At 40.4% G+C, this 16222-nt stretch overlaps 1 protein-coding gene across 4 annotated transcripts in view; it reads right to left on the reverse strand.

Moving 5' to 3' along the window:
* The window catches only part of MOB2 (MOB kinase activator 2), a 164284-nt gene that overhangs the window by 76917 nt on the left and 71145 nt on the right, over window positions 1–16222 (reverse strand). The window contains exon 1 of one of the 4 annotated variants that reach the window (XM_054027785.1): window positions 3441–3545. The exons of the other annotated variants lie outside the window; for them this stretch is intronic. Within the exon in view, the coding sequence (XP_053883760.1) occupies window positions 3441–3478 (38 nt within the window). The 5' untranslated portion in view covers window positions 3479–3545. Of the gene's footprint in view, window positions 1–3440; window positions 3546–16222 lie in introns of those variants that run through there. 4 annotated transcript variants of the gene reach the window in all.

Raw genomic sequence — 16222 nt, forward strand, 5'->3', positions numbered from 1 at the left:
TATGTTCACTCTTGGTGGATCGGGAGTCATTTTTCCCAGCATTCATGCCTGGTCTTACATCCTGCTATAATTAAACAAGCAGGTGAACAATACACATGGAGAAAGGAGAGGCAGAATAAAGAAAGCTAGAGATTTCCCAGGCCTCTTGTGCAAGAAGAAAGGTGCTGACTAGCATGGAAAGGATATTAGGGAAAACAGCTACTGAAAAACACAGAACTTGCAAACAGAATAAGTTAATGCACTGGTGCATTTTTCATTGCCAGTAAGTACAACACTAAGCAAATAAATAAAGCAGAGTTCGGATGACCTCAAAAGCACACAATTTGTAAAAGGAAAATATGCCATGCAAAGAAATATGGGCAACATATTGCAAAGCAGCATTTCAGCAGCAAAGCTGACTTCACAGAAGTGCCAAGAAGATGCTGGCAGCTAAGGTTCTGCTTCATTCTTGGCAGAATTCAGACAAGCGTCCTCAGGAAGGATCCTTTGACAAATGCACTGAACTAGACTTCATTGCCTACATAAAGATCTGCCCTCCCGCTGCCCATACCCCAATTTTTTTTTATTTTTTTTTTTTACACAAACACACACACACACACAGACAGACACAGGTCCACAACACTCCTGTAATACCAGTTCAGTTAAAACCCTAGAGCCTTGTATTTATAAGCAAGCTTATGGCTACTTATGAGCGATTCCTGTTCACAGCTATATGCGAGAAGTCTGGAGGGAGCAGGAGCTATCATTTAACTACATTATATTTAATAGCATTTAAAGGTCTTATTCCAGGCACTTTCAACCAAATAATTCTTCCATCAACCTAGCTACTGCATCCTGAGGGCGTAGATTAACTACAGCAATAGAAAAACCCCTTTTGCTGCTGTAGCATCCATTGTGTAGACCAGGCCTCTATTTTACTACACCTCCATGGTTTTAGACAGCTTAGGATGGTTTGTATGAAATTCCTAAAGAGGTATTAAAAACCTTTCACCTCTAACAAGAGGCAGTGAAGGATAGAAAAGATGGGACAAGTTGTATTTTAACTTGGGTTAGCCGATCAAGTTGAGCCAGCCCCTGACCATCCATAGCATGAGACAAGTTCCCAAGTTGATTCAAACCTGGGTTTGAAGTTTCAGCACAAAAAGATACCAAGGTCAGCCAGTAGTGCCTAGATTTCCAGGATGATATAAGCTCACGCAACAGTACAATGACATGTCCCTTAATGCAGTGTCCCCTCCTAAAGTCAAATCTCCACTGCCCACGCCTCAGACCAATTCAGAGACAATATTAACTAAACATGTAACATCAAGGCATGGAAATTCTAGTTCAGCTGTTGGAGAAGAGGGAATAGGGTTATAATGTAGTATTTATATAGGTCTTTGGATGTTTGTTGATTTGAACTTTAACATTAAGAATTGCTGTACCAACATCAACTTAATTCATTCATTAAAAATATTAAAAAAAAGCCAAAATGAAAAGAATTACTATGTTATACACGAGAAAAATTCTGCCTCGTGACTTGCTGAAGACAGAAATGGGTTGAATAAGTATCTGTTTACCTTCTTAGCACTGAATAATAAGATCTAGAACTTGATTAACAAATCATATCACAATTGCATCCTGAGCAGCTGTAGCAGAGTTTAATGCAGTCTATTATTTACCTCTAATGAACAAGTTGGCATATGCAAATAATGTCTGGGGAATCAGACAGTAATGAAGTTAGAATACTCTCCCCTTTGGAATGTTATATTTAAGTGAAATCTGATGCACTTTTGACGTTTATAGTCTTAATGGAAAGATTTGTGGGTATTTCTGATTAAAACAGAATGTATGTGACTTAGCATACAGGTCAAATCTTAACACTAAACTCCACAGAAGTCAGTATCCGCTCACTACATTCAGAAACTGTTGCAAGTTATCCTAATTTTGTTTTAAAAATATAATCTGTTCAAAACATTTTGGGGTACAGTATATACAGGAAACTACAACCAACTGTATTATTGTTTTAAGGTTAACGTTTCAACAAAATTCAAGCCATCCCCACCCCAGTAAATGATATACACAGCATTTTACTTAATTTTAACCTGCAGCTATTGAGCTATTCATTATGAAAATTAAGTATCTATTTCCATGTCTAGATTCAAACAAATCAACTGACTTTACATCAAAAGTTAATTCACATTATATCAGTTATACTTCACAACCATACTAACATTTTATTCATTCAGTTTTACACCATCCTGGGTACTCCCAGTCATTCAGGATATTTTGAGTGGGGTGATGGAAGTGCAGATTGTGGGGGTTATCTTTGAACATACTGAATACTTTTGGATACTCTCATCTGGCTGAACAAGTTCCCCTTGTAGTTACAAAACATGCAACATTCTGTGCACCAAGTTGAAAACAGATACCTCGGTGTACTAGGTACTACCTGCAGTTTGCAGTCATTTGACATAGCAGCCTCAAATTAATCTTTCTTTTTTAAAAGTAATTCTTCAAAAAGCCCTCATTTACCATATCACATTCCAGCATGCTGACCTTTACAGTTTGCCTTCCAAAGCAGTCTAAACCACGGGTCTGACAATGCACCTGACAAATAGAACATGGCCTTTCAAACTAAAGCATGCAAAGATCAGGAGCAAATCTTTCTGCTAACACACTAAAAGTGTTAGATGAACACAAATAATATTTTCTTTAAAGCTCTGTTTCCTTTACATGGTGTTATTTCCAAGACCTGAAGAGCTATGTGTAGACAGATAGATTGTCTCTCGACCAACAGAAGTTGCTCCAAAAAAGATTTTACCTCACCCACCTTGTCTCTCTAATACCCCTTGTTTTTGTGAGTCTTCCACACAGCAATAGGGGAAAGATGTTTTTTGTTTGTTTGAAACAGAAAAATATTTTTTAAACACACAGATTTGACAGGGCGACTCGGGCAGTTTGAAGTATCTGAAGCTCTAGCTTTGCTGGTTAGCAAACAGCGCTTATTTGCTACAAAACAAAGGTTAATCTTTTCAAATAATGATGCTCCCTCTAAAGGGAACATTATCAACTTGCAATTTAGTCTAAAAAAAATTAATTTAATCTCATAACTGACAAAGAGCCAAAAAATTAAACGTCATCCTTTCCCCAAAGAGAGACTTCCTAAAGCTTCATATCTTTAACCGAGCAGATTCCTTCAACCCTCAGAGTCACTCCCCCACCCCACTTCTAGATGCACACACTTTAAAACAAAGCTGACTAAAAATGCTAAATAAAATTTAACCAAGCTGCATGTTGTATATTCTGACATCTAACTTTGTTGGTTGTTTTTAAAGATAAAACACTGATTTTTGTTGCAGTTTTACAAGTCCTATCACCAGAAAAAAAGGGTTTGATTTTTGTGCAGATTTAATGGCAAAAAGTCAAAGGAATAAATATGTATGTAGTGTCTTTCTTACCTGCTCAGTGTGTATGACCCATTCCTCTTAAGCCTCATGCTTGTGGATAGGAATCTTAGGAAAAAATCCAGAATGATGGTTTGTCCTCTGTTTAGCCAGAACAGAGGCACCTGTTTGTTGGTAGGTCTTTTCTTTTGTTAATCAAGGGATCTCTTTCCTGTTTCTCTGAGTCATCAATTGGGAACAATGAGAAATAGCCAACAGAGCCAATTAGCAGGAAGCACAGAGGAAGTCAGCCCAGGCAAACAAGAGCCTTGAAGTGTAAAATACCTCACCCCTCCCTGAAAAATCACAAAGCCTCGCTTTCAAAAGAGAAGCAGAAATTTGACAGTTGGATAGGAAGATTAAAGAGTTGTATGGTACCCCACCAGACACAAATTTCAAGGGAAAAAGCTTGTGGAATAATGTAGATTATTGTTGGGGTTTCTCTTTTTCCAGTTAGTCTGAACAGCTTCAGATATTCCCTCTTCCTATGACTTATTACTCAAATATTCATCACAACCTCAAAAATACAAGGTAATTCAGCAACAAGCCACAGTAATAGTGTCCACGTTCCCTTAAAGTCATAAAAAAAAATCAAGCTGAAGACAGCTGTGTGGAGGGGGGACACATGATAATTACAAAATCTTTAAAAAGGTTTTTTTTTTTTTGTAGGAGGCTAGTTTGAAACACGCAGCTCTGAAGTCACACTTGCACACTGCAGAGAAAATTATCTTCCAGCAGCCCAGTCCTGGGCAATCTGCCCTGCATAAATCACACGATCTACAGTGTCTCTGATTAGGGTGCTTTGCTTCCTTTCCTGTTCAACCCACCCTTCTGTGATAGCGGTGAACTACAGAGTTGCCCTGTGCGACTCCTGGAATAGCATCGGTTACATAAATTGAAAATAAATTTCTCTGGGTATTTATTTTACCACCGGTGAAGGGAGCAAGATGTTATGGCACAAATGGTGAAAGTGACATACTTTCCCCACAAATACTGTAAGCTTGGAAAATATTTTGTACTAAATAGTGAAGAAAGAACTACTGGAACCCTTTTAATTTCTTCATTATGGCTAGAAAACTGCACATATATGTGGGAGGGTGGAATATTTGTTCTCTTTGGGGAGAGACCTGGAATAGTTTTGCCACTTGAGAGGTTTCTCAAACTCATTAACATTAAAAATATATCTCACACATGACTTTGCATCTGCTGTACTAGTAACAGTAGCAACTCTTCTGGCTATTTCTCCAGCAGCAATTTTTACATGACCAGTTTCCAAATGGTTATTTTAACTGATGCTATTACAAAGAGCTGTGTGGAGCTCAAAAGTGTGTCTCTTTTGCCAACAGAAGTTGGTCTAGTAAAAGACATTACCCCCCTACCCTTGTCTCTCTCAGTACTACAAAAATCGCATTTCATAATGCACTTAATGAGAATCACCAGATGACAACATGTGCGTATATGCAGACACAGGGCAGAACCTCACCACAGTCACAAGGTATGTGGTTCCACCCAATAACCTCATGCCTTAAATGTGCAAGGGTACCTCTACCCTGCCATCTAAGCCTGGAGTTAGTAAAACTCTAGTTAGCAGACTCTGCATTTGTTAACCTAGGGCTTATTGTCCACATTCATTTGTAACCCCAGATTAGGAATTGTTGAATCCTGGGTCCCAACCCGGAGTTCCAGCATCAACATGGCATTATGCAGGCCCAAGTCCAACCACCCATATCCCAGAGTTTCTAGCCCTACAAAAAACGTGGCTGCTCTAGCCCTTTTGTGGTGCACTATGGGAAAACTTGACTGTCCACCAAATTTGACTGTCCAGAGGACAAAGTCAACCCACAGGATTATAGAATATTTTTGGCAGACTCCCAGGGTACAAATCCAGTGGGGCTGCATCTACACCGCAAAGCAACAGGGCTAGAGCCTGGGATCCCGGCTTGACTTAGGCTTGGACTCTCTACCCCTGTGGGGTCCTGGGACCTTGGGTTAGCATGATGTGTGTGCAGACAAAAGAGGGGTTAGGCCTGAGCCGGAGTTTAAACCCTGGGTTTATATTGCAGTGTAGACATAAATGGAGTGGGCAAGACTGTGTAATGAGCAGGAGTGTCAGCTCAATGGTGTTAGTCACTGCACGAGGAATTTCCTCTTGCATAAATGTTAGTGCAAAAACTTCAGATGAAAAATTCACATGCAAGTTGTAGTGGTGAAGAGGAGATACGTAAGGGGCATTAACTGTTCTACTTTACAGATCCTGTTTTCCTTTCTCTCGTTCCCCCCTCTGCCTTGACATATCAAATGTTCTGTTGTGCTATAATTCTACGTTGTTCTGATGCACATACTTCATACAGTGGCCACCAGTTTTAACTGACTCAAGTCAGCTGTTTTAAATAATAAAAACTTGTGATGGTGAAAGTATGTACAGAACTAGGGAAAGAGGATGACAACATTTTGCACTTAAAATCAAAATTAATTTTCATAGATTTGAAAACAAATGAAAATTGGTAGATTAAATCATTGTACTGTTTATAGGAATAAATTAGCTCCATCTCACTCTACCGCACTAAACATAATAGAAAATGTTTGCAAAAGAATACTCTAACAAATAGAGGCTACTGTAACTTTTTTATGGAAAGTTCCTAAATGCTGTATGCCAGCATTTCTGAAACTGGGGTCTGTGGACCTGGGGGTCCACAAAAGTATTCCAGGGCTCCGCAGGCCCCTCTGATCAATTCCTCCCCTTCCCTCCCAGCATCTCCTGCATACCGGGGAACAGCTGCAGGAGGTGCTGGGAAGGAGGAGGAGGAGCGGGGATGGAGCACGCTCAGGGGAGGGGACAGAAAAAGATGGGGCAGGGGTGGAAAGGGGGCAGGAAGAGGTGGGGTGTGAGTGGAGCCTTGGGGGAAGGGGTGGAGTGGGGGCAGGGCTTGGGGTTGAGTGGCGGGACTTGGAGTATGCCAAAAATTTTAAACCAAAATGGGAGTCCTTGGGTTGCTAACGTTTGAGAACCACTGCTGTAGGACAATACCTCCATGGCACTGTGGTTGACACTTATCACTCCAAATGCTTTTAGAGGAGCACTTACTGAACTATTACTACATTTCAATTGTATTTCACTGAAGGAAATTTCCTAACAACAAAACCAGTCAGGTACTAAAACAGCAAGATCTATTTAAAAGAGCAGTTATAAAATTAAAAGGTCAGTACTATGGGGTACAATCTCCCCATCCTCCCAAGGTCACCCAGGAGTCTAGATATGTTCCCCCTACACGCGGTATGGATCTGTTCTGATTACCAGCTTTTCTGGATCAGGTAGCTGTTAATATCAAGAATGAATTTAGGCTTGTCTACACTGGCATTTTACAGCACTGCAACTTTCTCGCTCAGGGGTGTGAAAAAAACACCCCCGAGCGCAGCAAGTTTCAGCGCTGTAAAGCGCCAGTGTAGACAGTGGAGGTGGGTTTTTTAGCACTCTCCCAGCACTCTGCCAAGACTACACAAGCCACATTAAAGCGCTTTAGCGTTGCCAGTGTAGACTAGCCCCAAGAAATACAAAACACTGGATCTGAACTAAGATCTTCATATATCAATTTGCAGCACTTGTCGGCTGGAAGCGAAGTGAGAATTGTGCCAGGTATCCACACATCAGACCACTTAGCCCAGGAGCTGATTGAGAGACTCTTAAGAGAGGTCTACTAAGGTTTGGCTAATCAGACACCATCTCAGTAAGTATCTTTTGAAACAAAGACAGTTTGGGGTGATAACTTTGATGCTGGAGTTTGAGGTCTGTAATAGTCCCTTCACTTGTTCGCTCAAAACCATGTTTCTGAAGGTTTTTAATGACTGTTGATGGGCCCTGTGCAACACAAAAAGGTTGTCAAGGTTTTTTGTATTCAGATTCGGCGGTGTGCACGCGCGCAGGCTTTGGCATTTCATTTTCTAAGGACATAAGTATCTATGAAGTCAGACTCTCATTTGTGCTTAAAGGATTAAATTGATCTTCTGTGGTATCTTGCTCAAAGCTTGAGTTTTAGCGTTTTCTCCTTTTTAGAGGAGAGACTCTTATGAGAGGTTTTAAGACTGTGTGTTGTTCCTCTCACAGCTGATTCTGAGCAATAACCTTCGCCAGTCCCTGGTCCAAACCCCTGACAGAAAAAGAGAGAAGGGTGGGAAACATGTTATTAGAGAGACTGAAAGGACACCCTGCATCCGATGAAGTGAGCTGTAGCCCACGAAAGCTTATGCTACACTAAATTTGTTAGTCTCGAAGGTGCCACAAGTACTCCTGTTCTCCTTCCTGCAGGTATGTATCCTGTTGGTCTCCCTAAGGAAAAGGGTAGCCACTTTCTGACCTACTGTGGGATCTCCCTGGAATCTGGAAGTGGAAAGGTAGGTCAATCTTCCTCCCAAGGAAGGGGATGTTAATTTTACACCACGCCCCCTGCTCCTGAGTCCAAGGTGAGTGAGGACTGAACGCACAGACTGATGAGTGAGCTTCAGCCACTGGAGACAAGTGACTCACTAGCATCAGAAAAGTCATAGGAGCTGATGCTTTTCATGACTGTTGAGGACTTGCACGTTAAAAAAAGCTTGCAGAAAGAGGGATGTTTTGTGGCTCTCTCCACAATCTTAACATGGATCTTGCCTATAGGCTAGCTGGGAGCAGGAATTTCTTCCTTTGGATTGCTACAAGGGAACTTTGCCTGCTGTCAAGATTTGGTGAATGGAGTTTCCACGTGGCCTGCTCTACCATCTCAGCATAGGCCTCAGCCACACACTCTATGGCAGGCAATTTTACTGTGGTCCACTTAACTGTCTTGGCACAGACCTTTGCCCACATCCAAGCTGAAAGCTGGTTTCCTCCAGCCTGCTGTCTGCCAGCCATTTGAGGGGGAAAGATGAGTTAATGATGTCCTTCAGACCTGCCTCAAATCCCACAGGGTTTTTTTTCCCCTTTTAGTTCTACTTCACGGTTTTTCTCCTCAAAATTCCTAAGGAAGAAACTGAGACAATTTACTTAATCTTTCAAAAAAATGCTGAGAAAGCTCTGCTATAAAGTGTGACTTAGAGTTTGCTGCGTGTGCCACCTGGAGGCAGAGAAAGCTAGAAAGTCCCTCCTGATGGGCAGTCCTAAGCCCAGGCTCAGAGCAAAGATCTGGTCCTCTGCCAGGTGTCATGACGACAGGAAATACCTCACTGAGAAGAGTGACATGGAGAAGACTGAGAACTGACTAAACACTGAACGTATGACCAGTCAGAGATAATGAGAGGCCTGAAGAGTTTTGGGTGCATGCTAATTTGCGCCAGCATTAAAAATACATGAAGTTGGAGGTGGCTTTAGTTCTGATGACGACTGATCCATTTCATGGCAATTAAAAACCACTGTACCATACTATAACCTGTTAGGAGAAAGGTCAGAAAGGTTTACCCGCAAATGGACATTTTTTAGCTGTTCCTTAACTTCTCTACGGATGCACATTTAAATTAATCTACCCACTGATTTTTATGAGCCTTTTGTTTTCACTAGCTATCTCACTACTTTAAAAATAAGTTTTAGCATTCCATTGCAGCAACCAGCTGCTGGCGATTCCAAAGTCTACTCCTGCTGAAACCTATCAATGCTCTTTTCCTCTTTCACACCCTTCCCCAGTGCTCTTTTGGGGATTACAGAAGCACAAGGGTATGCGTTCTTTAATATCTCCATCTGAAAGCTATTATAGGAGACCAGCAGCTAAATATAAAATGCCCAATCAGAATCAGAGCTAACCACATTGATGCTGACGTCCCCGAGTGCTATCAAGGTCAAAGTACCTGCCACAAAAAACATGACCCCAGTGGTCAGTATAACTGTTTTTAAAATTAACGGGCTCTGCTAGTCCACTCTTGGTACATGTAGGAGATGTTGCTTCAGTTTTCAGCGCTAAGTGTTCTTTACCGGATTAGTTAAGAAATATCATCCTGTCGCTCTAGTGTCTGGACTGGTATAGAAGATAAAAGATAAAGCTTTGCATCCATGGTTCAGGAGGGTTATCATGGCTGTGAAAGCCATTATGTGACATGCCCGATATAAAATAGACCACAAAGAGTACATTCAGAGTTATTTATCCACGCTACTTTTAAGGGGAGAACTTTTTAAACTAAATACAATGGGCATTCCTGATTGAAGGTAAAGATGCCATTGACACTGAAAAGCTTACTGCAAGTGTTTCAGAATAAGCAAGGACAGTGTCCAGTGAAACAAAGGAACTAAAATACTACAGAGTGCTCTGTCTGGAAATAGGAAAGGGTGGGTCCACACTACACCAGGGATAAAAGCCACGATTTTATAAATTTAGAAAAAAAAACAAACAAAAACTTCTCATTTCAGAGCTTAACTCAAACAAAATTAGATTTAACAGCCTTTTATCATTTGCGTAATCATTCTTAACAGGCATCTGCCCAAGCACAGGAAAGAACTAGTTTTCAACATGGGCCAAACAGTACCAAAATAATAATAATAATAATAATAATAATAATCTGCTTCGATCCCACACTTTTTGCAGCATACTGAGAATATGTCCGTGAGTGAATGAACACGGGAAGCACTCTTTTTTGGAGGGAATGTCATGCAGAGTTAAATAATGCAAAATGTAATGTCAGAGCTGAAGCCTACTTAACATTGCTTGGAATAAGGCTGACTTTGATTGCAGCTTTATACCTAAAAGCACACAACAAGCAGCTAGGTGGACCTGAACACAGGTCCTACCTTGCTGAAAAGAGGCTACATAGAGTTAACACAAGACACTAAAGAGAATGTTTCACATTTTTGGGCTAGATGTGAAAAAAAGTTACTGGTTTCAGAGTGATAGCTGTGTTAGTCTGTATCAGCAAAAACAACAAGGGGTCCTTGTGGCACCTTAGAGACTAACAAATTTATTTGGGTATAAGCTTTTGTGGGCTAGAACCCACTTCATCAGATGCATGGAGTGGAAAATACAGGAGCAGGTATAAATACATGAAAAGATGGGAGTTGCCTTACCAAGTGTGAGGTCAGTCTAACAAGACAATTCAATTAACAGTAGGATACCAAGGGAGGAAAAATAACTTTTGTAGTGGTAATAAGAGTGGCCCATTTCAAACAGTTGACAAGAAGGTGAGAGTAACAGTAGGGGGAAATTAGTATGGGGGAAATTTACTGTGCTTCACAAAGACTCGTGATATAATTGGCATGTTAACAGTAGCTTACATATGTATGTAATAAGTAGCTGAATATTAAATGCATGAAGACACCTATTCAGGTTAGCACCCAAGATCCTGACTAAGGAAGCATGTTCATAAAATGGTGTAAATAGAAACAACATGGGAAGGTTGATTTTTATATTTTAATTTTGTGCAAAAGCAGCAAGCAGGTAATTTAGAGCAGGCACTGCCCCTTCAGTCCAACAACAGGAAGCAACTGTATGACTTGCCAAACTGCTCCACCCAAGTTTTCCCAGTTGGTATAAGAGTCTTTGCTGCAAAATTTAGCCGATGATACAATCCAGGAGGAGGAAAGTCTGGAAGAACTGCAGAGGGAGAGTGGGAGACAGATTTCTGAGAATGAGACTTTAAGCTAAAAAAAGCCAGGCCAAGACGATCACTTAGGAGGTTATAAACCCAGTGGAAAAACACTAGGAAGTTTTGGATTACACAACATTATAACTTGATCTGATTTTTTTTTTTTTTTTATTTAATTTAGCTAAGTGCTCTCACTACTAGACTGGTAAAATCTGCCCAACTGTACTTCAACAAAAAAGTTTGAAACTGACATTTAAAAATAAATAAATCCAGAACTTTCAGTAGAAAATGTCTTCACCCTCAAGTACACAGATTCTCAACCCAGAAAGAGGATGGGTCTTTGTGTGTGTCTGTGTGCATGGTTTTATTTTTTTTTGTTTTTGTTTTTAAAAAACACTAATAGTGACCCATTAAAGGGGAAAGGGAGAGAAAGATTTAGTGTCAACAAGAAGGCTGTAATGTTGATCAAAATAAAGCTTAAATCTGAAGAAAAAAAAGTGAGACAATGCATATGGATAATGTGTTTATTTTGTAACACAATGCAACACAACATACACATTGTTTTACTAATATTAATCAGTCTAGACTTTACACTTTTAACAGTCTAATAATAATTAAAACCATCACTTTTTAAATACATACATTAAAATGGAGGGAACCCTCTCCTCTAATTCATTGCCCTTTCAACTTTCTCTTGGCTTGACAAACTTTTCACTCTCAGTGCCTTCCCCCCCACCCTTATTAGCCCTACTGCAGCCAGAAGAGATACTCCACTTCTTCCCTTCCCCTATGGAAAGGAATTGACAACAGCCCTAGACTCAGACCTCCAACAGAACCACCGCTGCTCATTCCCACACCCCAACAAGTGAAGAGAGCAAGTGAAGGAGTCACTGAAGTGGTATTAGTGAAACTATGCAGAAGATACACCCACCTTTCATATTTGGACAGATATGTTGGACAGATGAGAAGAAATAAAGCTTCCCCTAGATCAGCAAAGTGGCCCATGCGCAGCCCCCTAGTCAGGTATGCCAACGGTGATGTGCACAGATCTTTCTGCCCCAAATGTTTGTTTGGGGAGAGGAAAGGAGGATCAACTGTCAGCATAATTCACTGCTCAGCACAGACAAGGTCAATCTACAGCTAAGTTCTGCACCACTTGGGCGAAAAATCTGGGAATTCTGAACCAGCTTCAGATACATTTACAAATGGAGATGGTGCTAGAATATACTCTTGTATTCACACTCTCCACACTATTGTAGTAAACTTTGTACAAAGTATGCCTTGTAAGGTATCTTTTGAAAACTCATAACTTGCTGGTCAGTATTGTCCTGGTAAAATATGTGTGGCAACATTGTATGTGAAGTTAAGATTCCCCTTGTATGATGTTATTAACACATGTTCCAAACCCCACAGCATTGCCCAGGCAGAAGTCAGGTCTGCTCTAAACAAAGGAAGGAATGTGTGTTTGCCTGAATTTGCATTTAAGCAGTAAACAGAGTCATCAAGCAGGGAAGGAAAACAAAGGAAGTTCAAACAGGTGTAAAAAACCCAGTAGAGAATATCCTTCCTTCCACACATATTCTTGGTTTCCTGGGTCTCAGATGGAAATTATTTTCAAGAAGGGGACTGAAACTATAAAAAGGAGGGACAACCACCAAAAGGCAACCCTCTCTGTCCCCCTGCCCATTGCTTTCTCTGAACATGAGAAGACAAAAGGAAACAGCCATTGTACTTTGGGGGAAGGGGTCCTGACCTGAAAGTTTGTCAGTAATCTGCTCGAACATGAGATGCAACGAAGATAGTTTCTTAAGTAGATATTAGCAAGTGTTTTCTCTTTATTTTTCTTGTAACCATTTCTGACTTGTATGCCTGATTACTTGTACATTACTCACTTAAAATCTCTTTGTAGTTATTAAACCTTTTTTGCTGTTTTATCTAATCCAGTGAGTTTAAGTTGAAGTATCTGGGTAACTATTTAAGGTAATGAACTGGCATATTATTCCCTCAAAGGAATAACAGACTTAATATATATTTGTACAGTCCAGGAGAGGGCTGAGCAGTACAGGGCATACATTTCTGAGGGAAGATCTGGGACTGGGGGAGTGTTGGGGTCACCCTGCAGTATAACCCAGGCTGGGAGAGCCAGGACGTAGCTGGCAAGCTGCAGTTACATACAGACAGACACTCAGGGTGTGGCTTACATGCCAGAAAGCTGTTTTTGAGCGGCCTGGGTGGGAGCTACTTCAGCAAGGCATTGTAAGGCACTCACGATTGCAGGACAGGGTGACACACACACCCACTAGTCCAAATTGTACCCCCGATATGTCAGAGTTCATTAAATACAAAAATGAACACAAGTGAATACAATTAGTACAGTAATCAGTTTATATTATTGTACACCGCACTATGTTTATGAAAGTGACATTTTGTATTTTTCAATATGTAACTCCATTGTAGAAACTACTGGGGGACTAGTTATCTCTGAACCAAATGGTTGGGGCTTCTGGCAATTCAGTGGACAGTTTGAAATTGGGGAATAAGCACATTAATAGGGTGTTTCTGCAAAGTTTATCAGCAATGACAGTTAACAGGGTCATTTCAATCATCATCTTTAGGTTTCAGAGTCAAATAACCAGTCAGATGAATGGGGACAATTCAACCCTTTCAGAACGATTGCTGCAAACGCCCTGCAAACTCAGACAGAAAACATTACATCATTTAAACCTGAACATGTGAACAGAACTGTTTCTTCACAAACAGTAAGGAATAGACTTTTTTTTTCTATTCTGGAGCATAAATCTGCAGCAAGGGAAGTGTTCTGCAGCCATGCAATACTCTGGGCCCTAAACACAGAGAATTACATGTCAGAAGAGTCTTATCTCCCATTGTATTTTATGCCCTTGTATATGTGTCCACATACATAGTGCGAACTGTGTCCCTAACAGAACGCTTTCACCCAAGACGACTGCAATTTCACACACTAATACAGCAATAAATTAAAGGGCATGTTTAGCCTTGAATGATTATGCTTCTATGAAAAGTGTCTCCTTTTCACTCTTCGGTCTTCTCTACATTAAGATTTGCACTGGTTTAACTACATCAGTAGTTTCTTAATGTAGTCAGGGCCGAATTCTTGGCAGACAACAAGAGCAATGTTGTACTGACTACATTTATCTAAAACATAAGAATTAAGCTTGGCCATGTCTATTTTTCCCTTCCTTTTTCCCCCATCCCCCAATTTCTGTGGGCTATTTTAAGAGCCTTGCTTTTTAGGATATTATTGTGGATTTTGATTGTTTCTTTGTTTGCCAGCGTTCCCTTTGCTTGAACATTATAGAACCATCTAGCCTCATATGTGGACACTATCATGTCGGCCTTTTTAAGAACTGCAAGAACACTTAATATAGCAAAATCGTTTTCTCCGGTTAAAAAGTAGAAAGAAAAGAAAGCACCATTATTAGTTGCAAGAACAGACATATTGCCTAGTCCAAAAAATAAAATAAAATAAAATAAAAAAAGGTAAAAGAATCTGCTTAGCCTCTTCAGTGCAAAGAAAACCCATTTATATGCCTTCCCAGGACAAAAAAAACCAGCTTGTTTCTGGAAGAAAATCTGACATTCATTTTTTACCACCACACAGCAGCATTTCATTCCTTTTCTTGCTCAAAGATAAATCAAACTTGAATAAAAAACACAAAAATGCAAGGTCTCAAATATAAAGATGGGCAACAGCAGCAACAGATAAAGTGAAATCAGCGGCTGAAGCATTTTTGTATAGTTCCAGAGGACATTTCTCCCCCGCAATGATCCTGCATCTATGGCAGCTATTCTAAAATCAGCAGTCGATCTGACATGGTATTCAGTAATAAGCTTGAGCAGCCACATAACTGAGGGCTTGTCTATATGAAAGGAATATGAACAGTTAGTCTGCAATAAGCTGGGGTGTAAAACTGCCTTGCACTAGTCTGCCCAACTTTAACTGTCTGTGTGGATCCCGCTGCTGCTGTACACTAACAGCTCCCTGGTGTGCTTTAATCTATCCCCTTTCAAAGGCACTAACCATTCGTAGAGATCAACACTGAAATCAATCATACCTCGAGCCTCTGCCACCAAAATAATTCTTATCCCGGAGTCACATAAGAGATTTGATTTCTTAAAGCAACCTGGAGCTATTTAACATAGAGCCGCACTTAGAGGTCCCAATCAGGACTGGAACACAGACACTGTCCTGGGCCCAAAGAGTTTACAATCATGGGGAAATCTTGGCATTATATCCATGAAATTTAAGCCGTTTAGCCAAACACAGACAGTTGACTATAGTGTTATATGTGATTTCCCTTAAAGCTTTTCAATAAACAGATGTGAAAATCTGAGATCAAGTTTGTAGAAACTGACCCTTGCAACTGTGTTTTTGGGGGGGGGTGGGAGTGAGTGCAAGATTGTACTTCCTAGAGCTTTTAAGCACACTATTATACTATTCCTTTTCATGTCACTAGATCAAAGGTGTTACAGTTCTTCCTAACCAGTTGTGTACAGCTGCCAGACTTCTTAAAAAACAAAGTATTGTTTAATCTTAATAGCAGAAGCAAACCATTTAGTGAAAAAGGATTTTAAAAAGACAGCCTATACATGTCTAACTTACCTAAAACTCTACAATCATGCGATAGTGGTCTAGGCAGACCTAGCTTTTTCAGATTCCCCAGTGCGTGCCAGTGTCAGTCTTGTTTCTCCAAACAGCTCCCAACAACTACCTTTTCTCTTGAGAGAGCATCTTTACATTCAGCCTTTGGTCTAGTCAGTTCCCATGCTTTGACCCTGCTTGTCAAAAACTAGTCCAGGAGGCTCAGGAGGTCAAGCCAGACTACTCAGAGCCAATGGTTCTGCCACTGTCTCTTAAAACCCATGAAGTGTTTGCTAAGAAGTAGCTCTTTTACATTCCTGCTCATTTTTTCCTTACAGCCCGCTGTTAAACTAAACCAATATATTAATACAGTAAACATCTCAATAATCGGGTCAACAAACAGTATTCATAAATCACAGGTCCACATCCATCACAAACGGCAAGAGTCCAACTGCTCCCATTAAGAATCGATACAAAAAATAAGCCTGGCTAAACAAGTAGAATGATCAGTCATTCATCTGTACCAATCCTGAATGTAAGATGAAAACCTTTTTATAGAAACACCTAATTGACAATGCAAACTTGACAGACCCTGGTTCTTTCAAGTAAATATACAGAGAGAAGTTACAGTATCTTAAAA

The sequence above is a fragment of the Malaclemys terrapin genome, chromosome 4 (genome assembly GCF_027887155.1).
Source record: "Malaclemys terrapin pileata isolate rMalTer1 chromosome 4, rMalTer1.hap1, whole genome shotgun sequence".
Classification (NCBI taxonomy): Eukaryota; Metazoa; Chordata; order Testudines; family Emydidae; genus Malaclemys; species Malaclemys terrapin.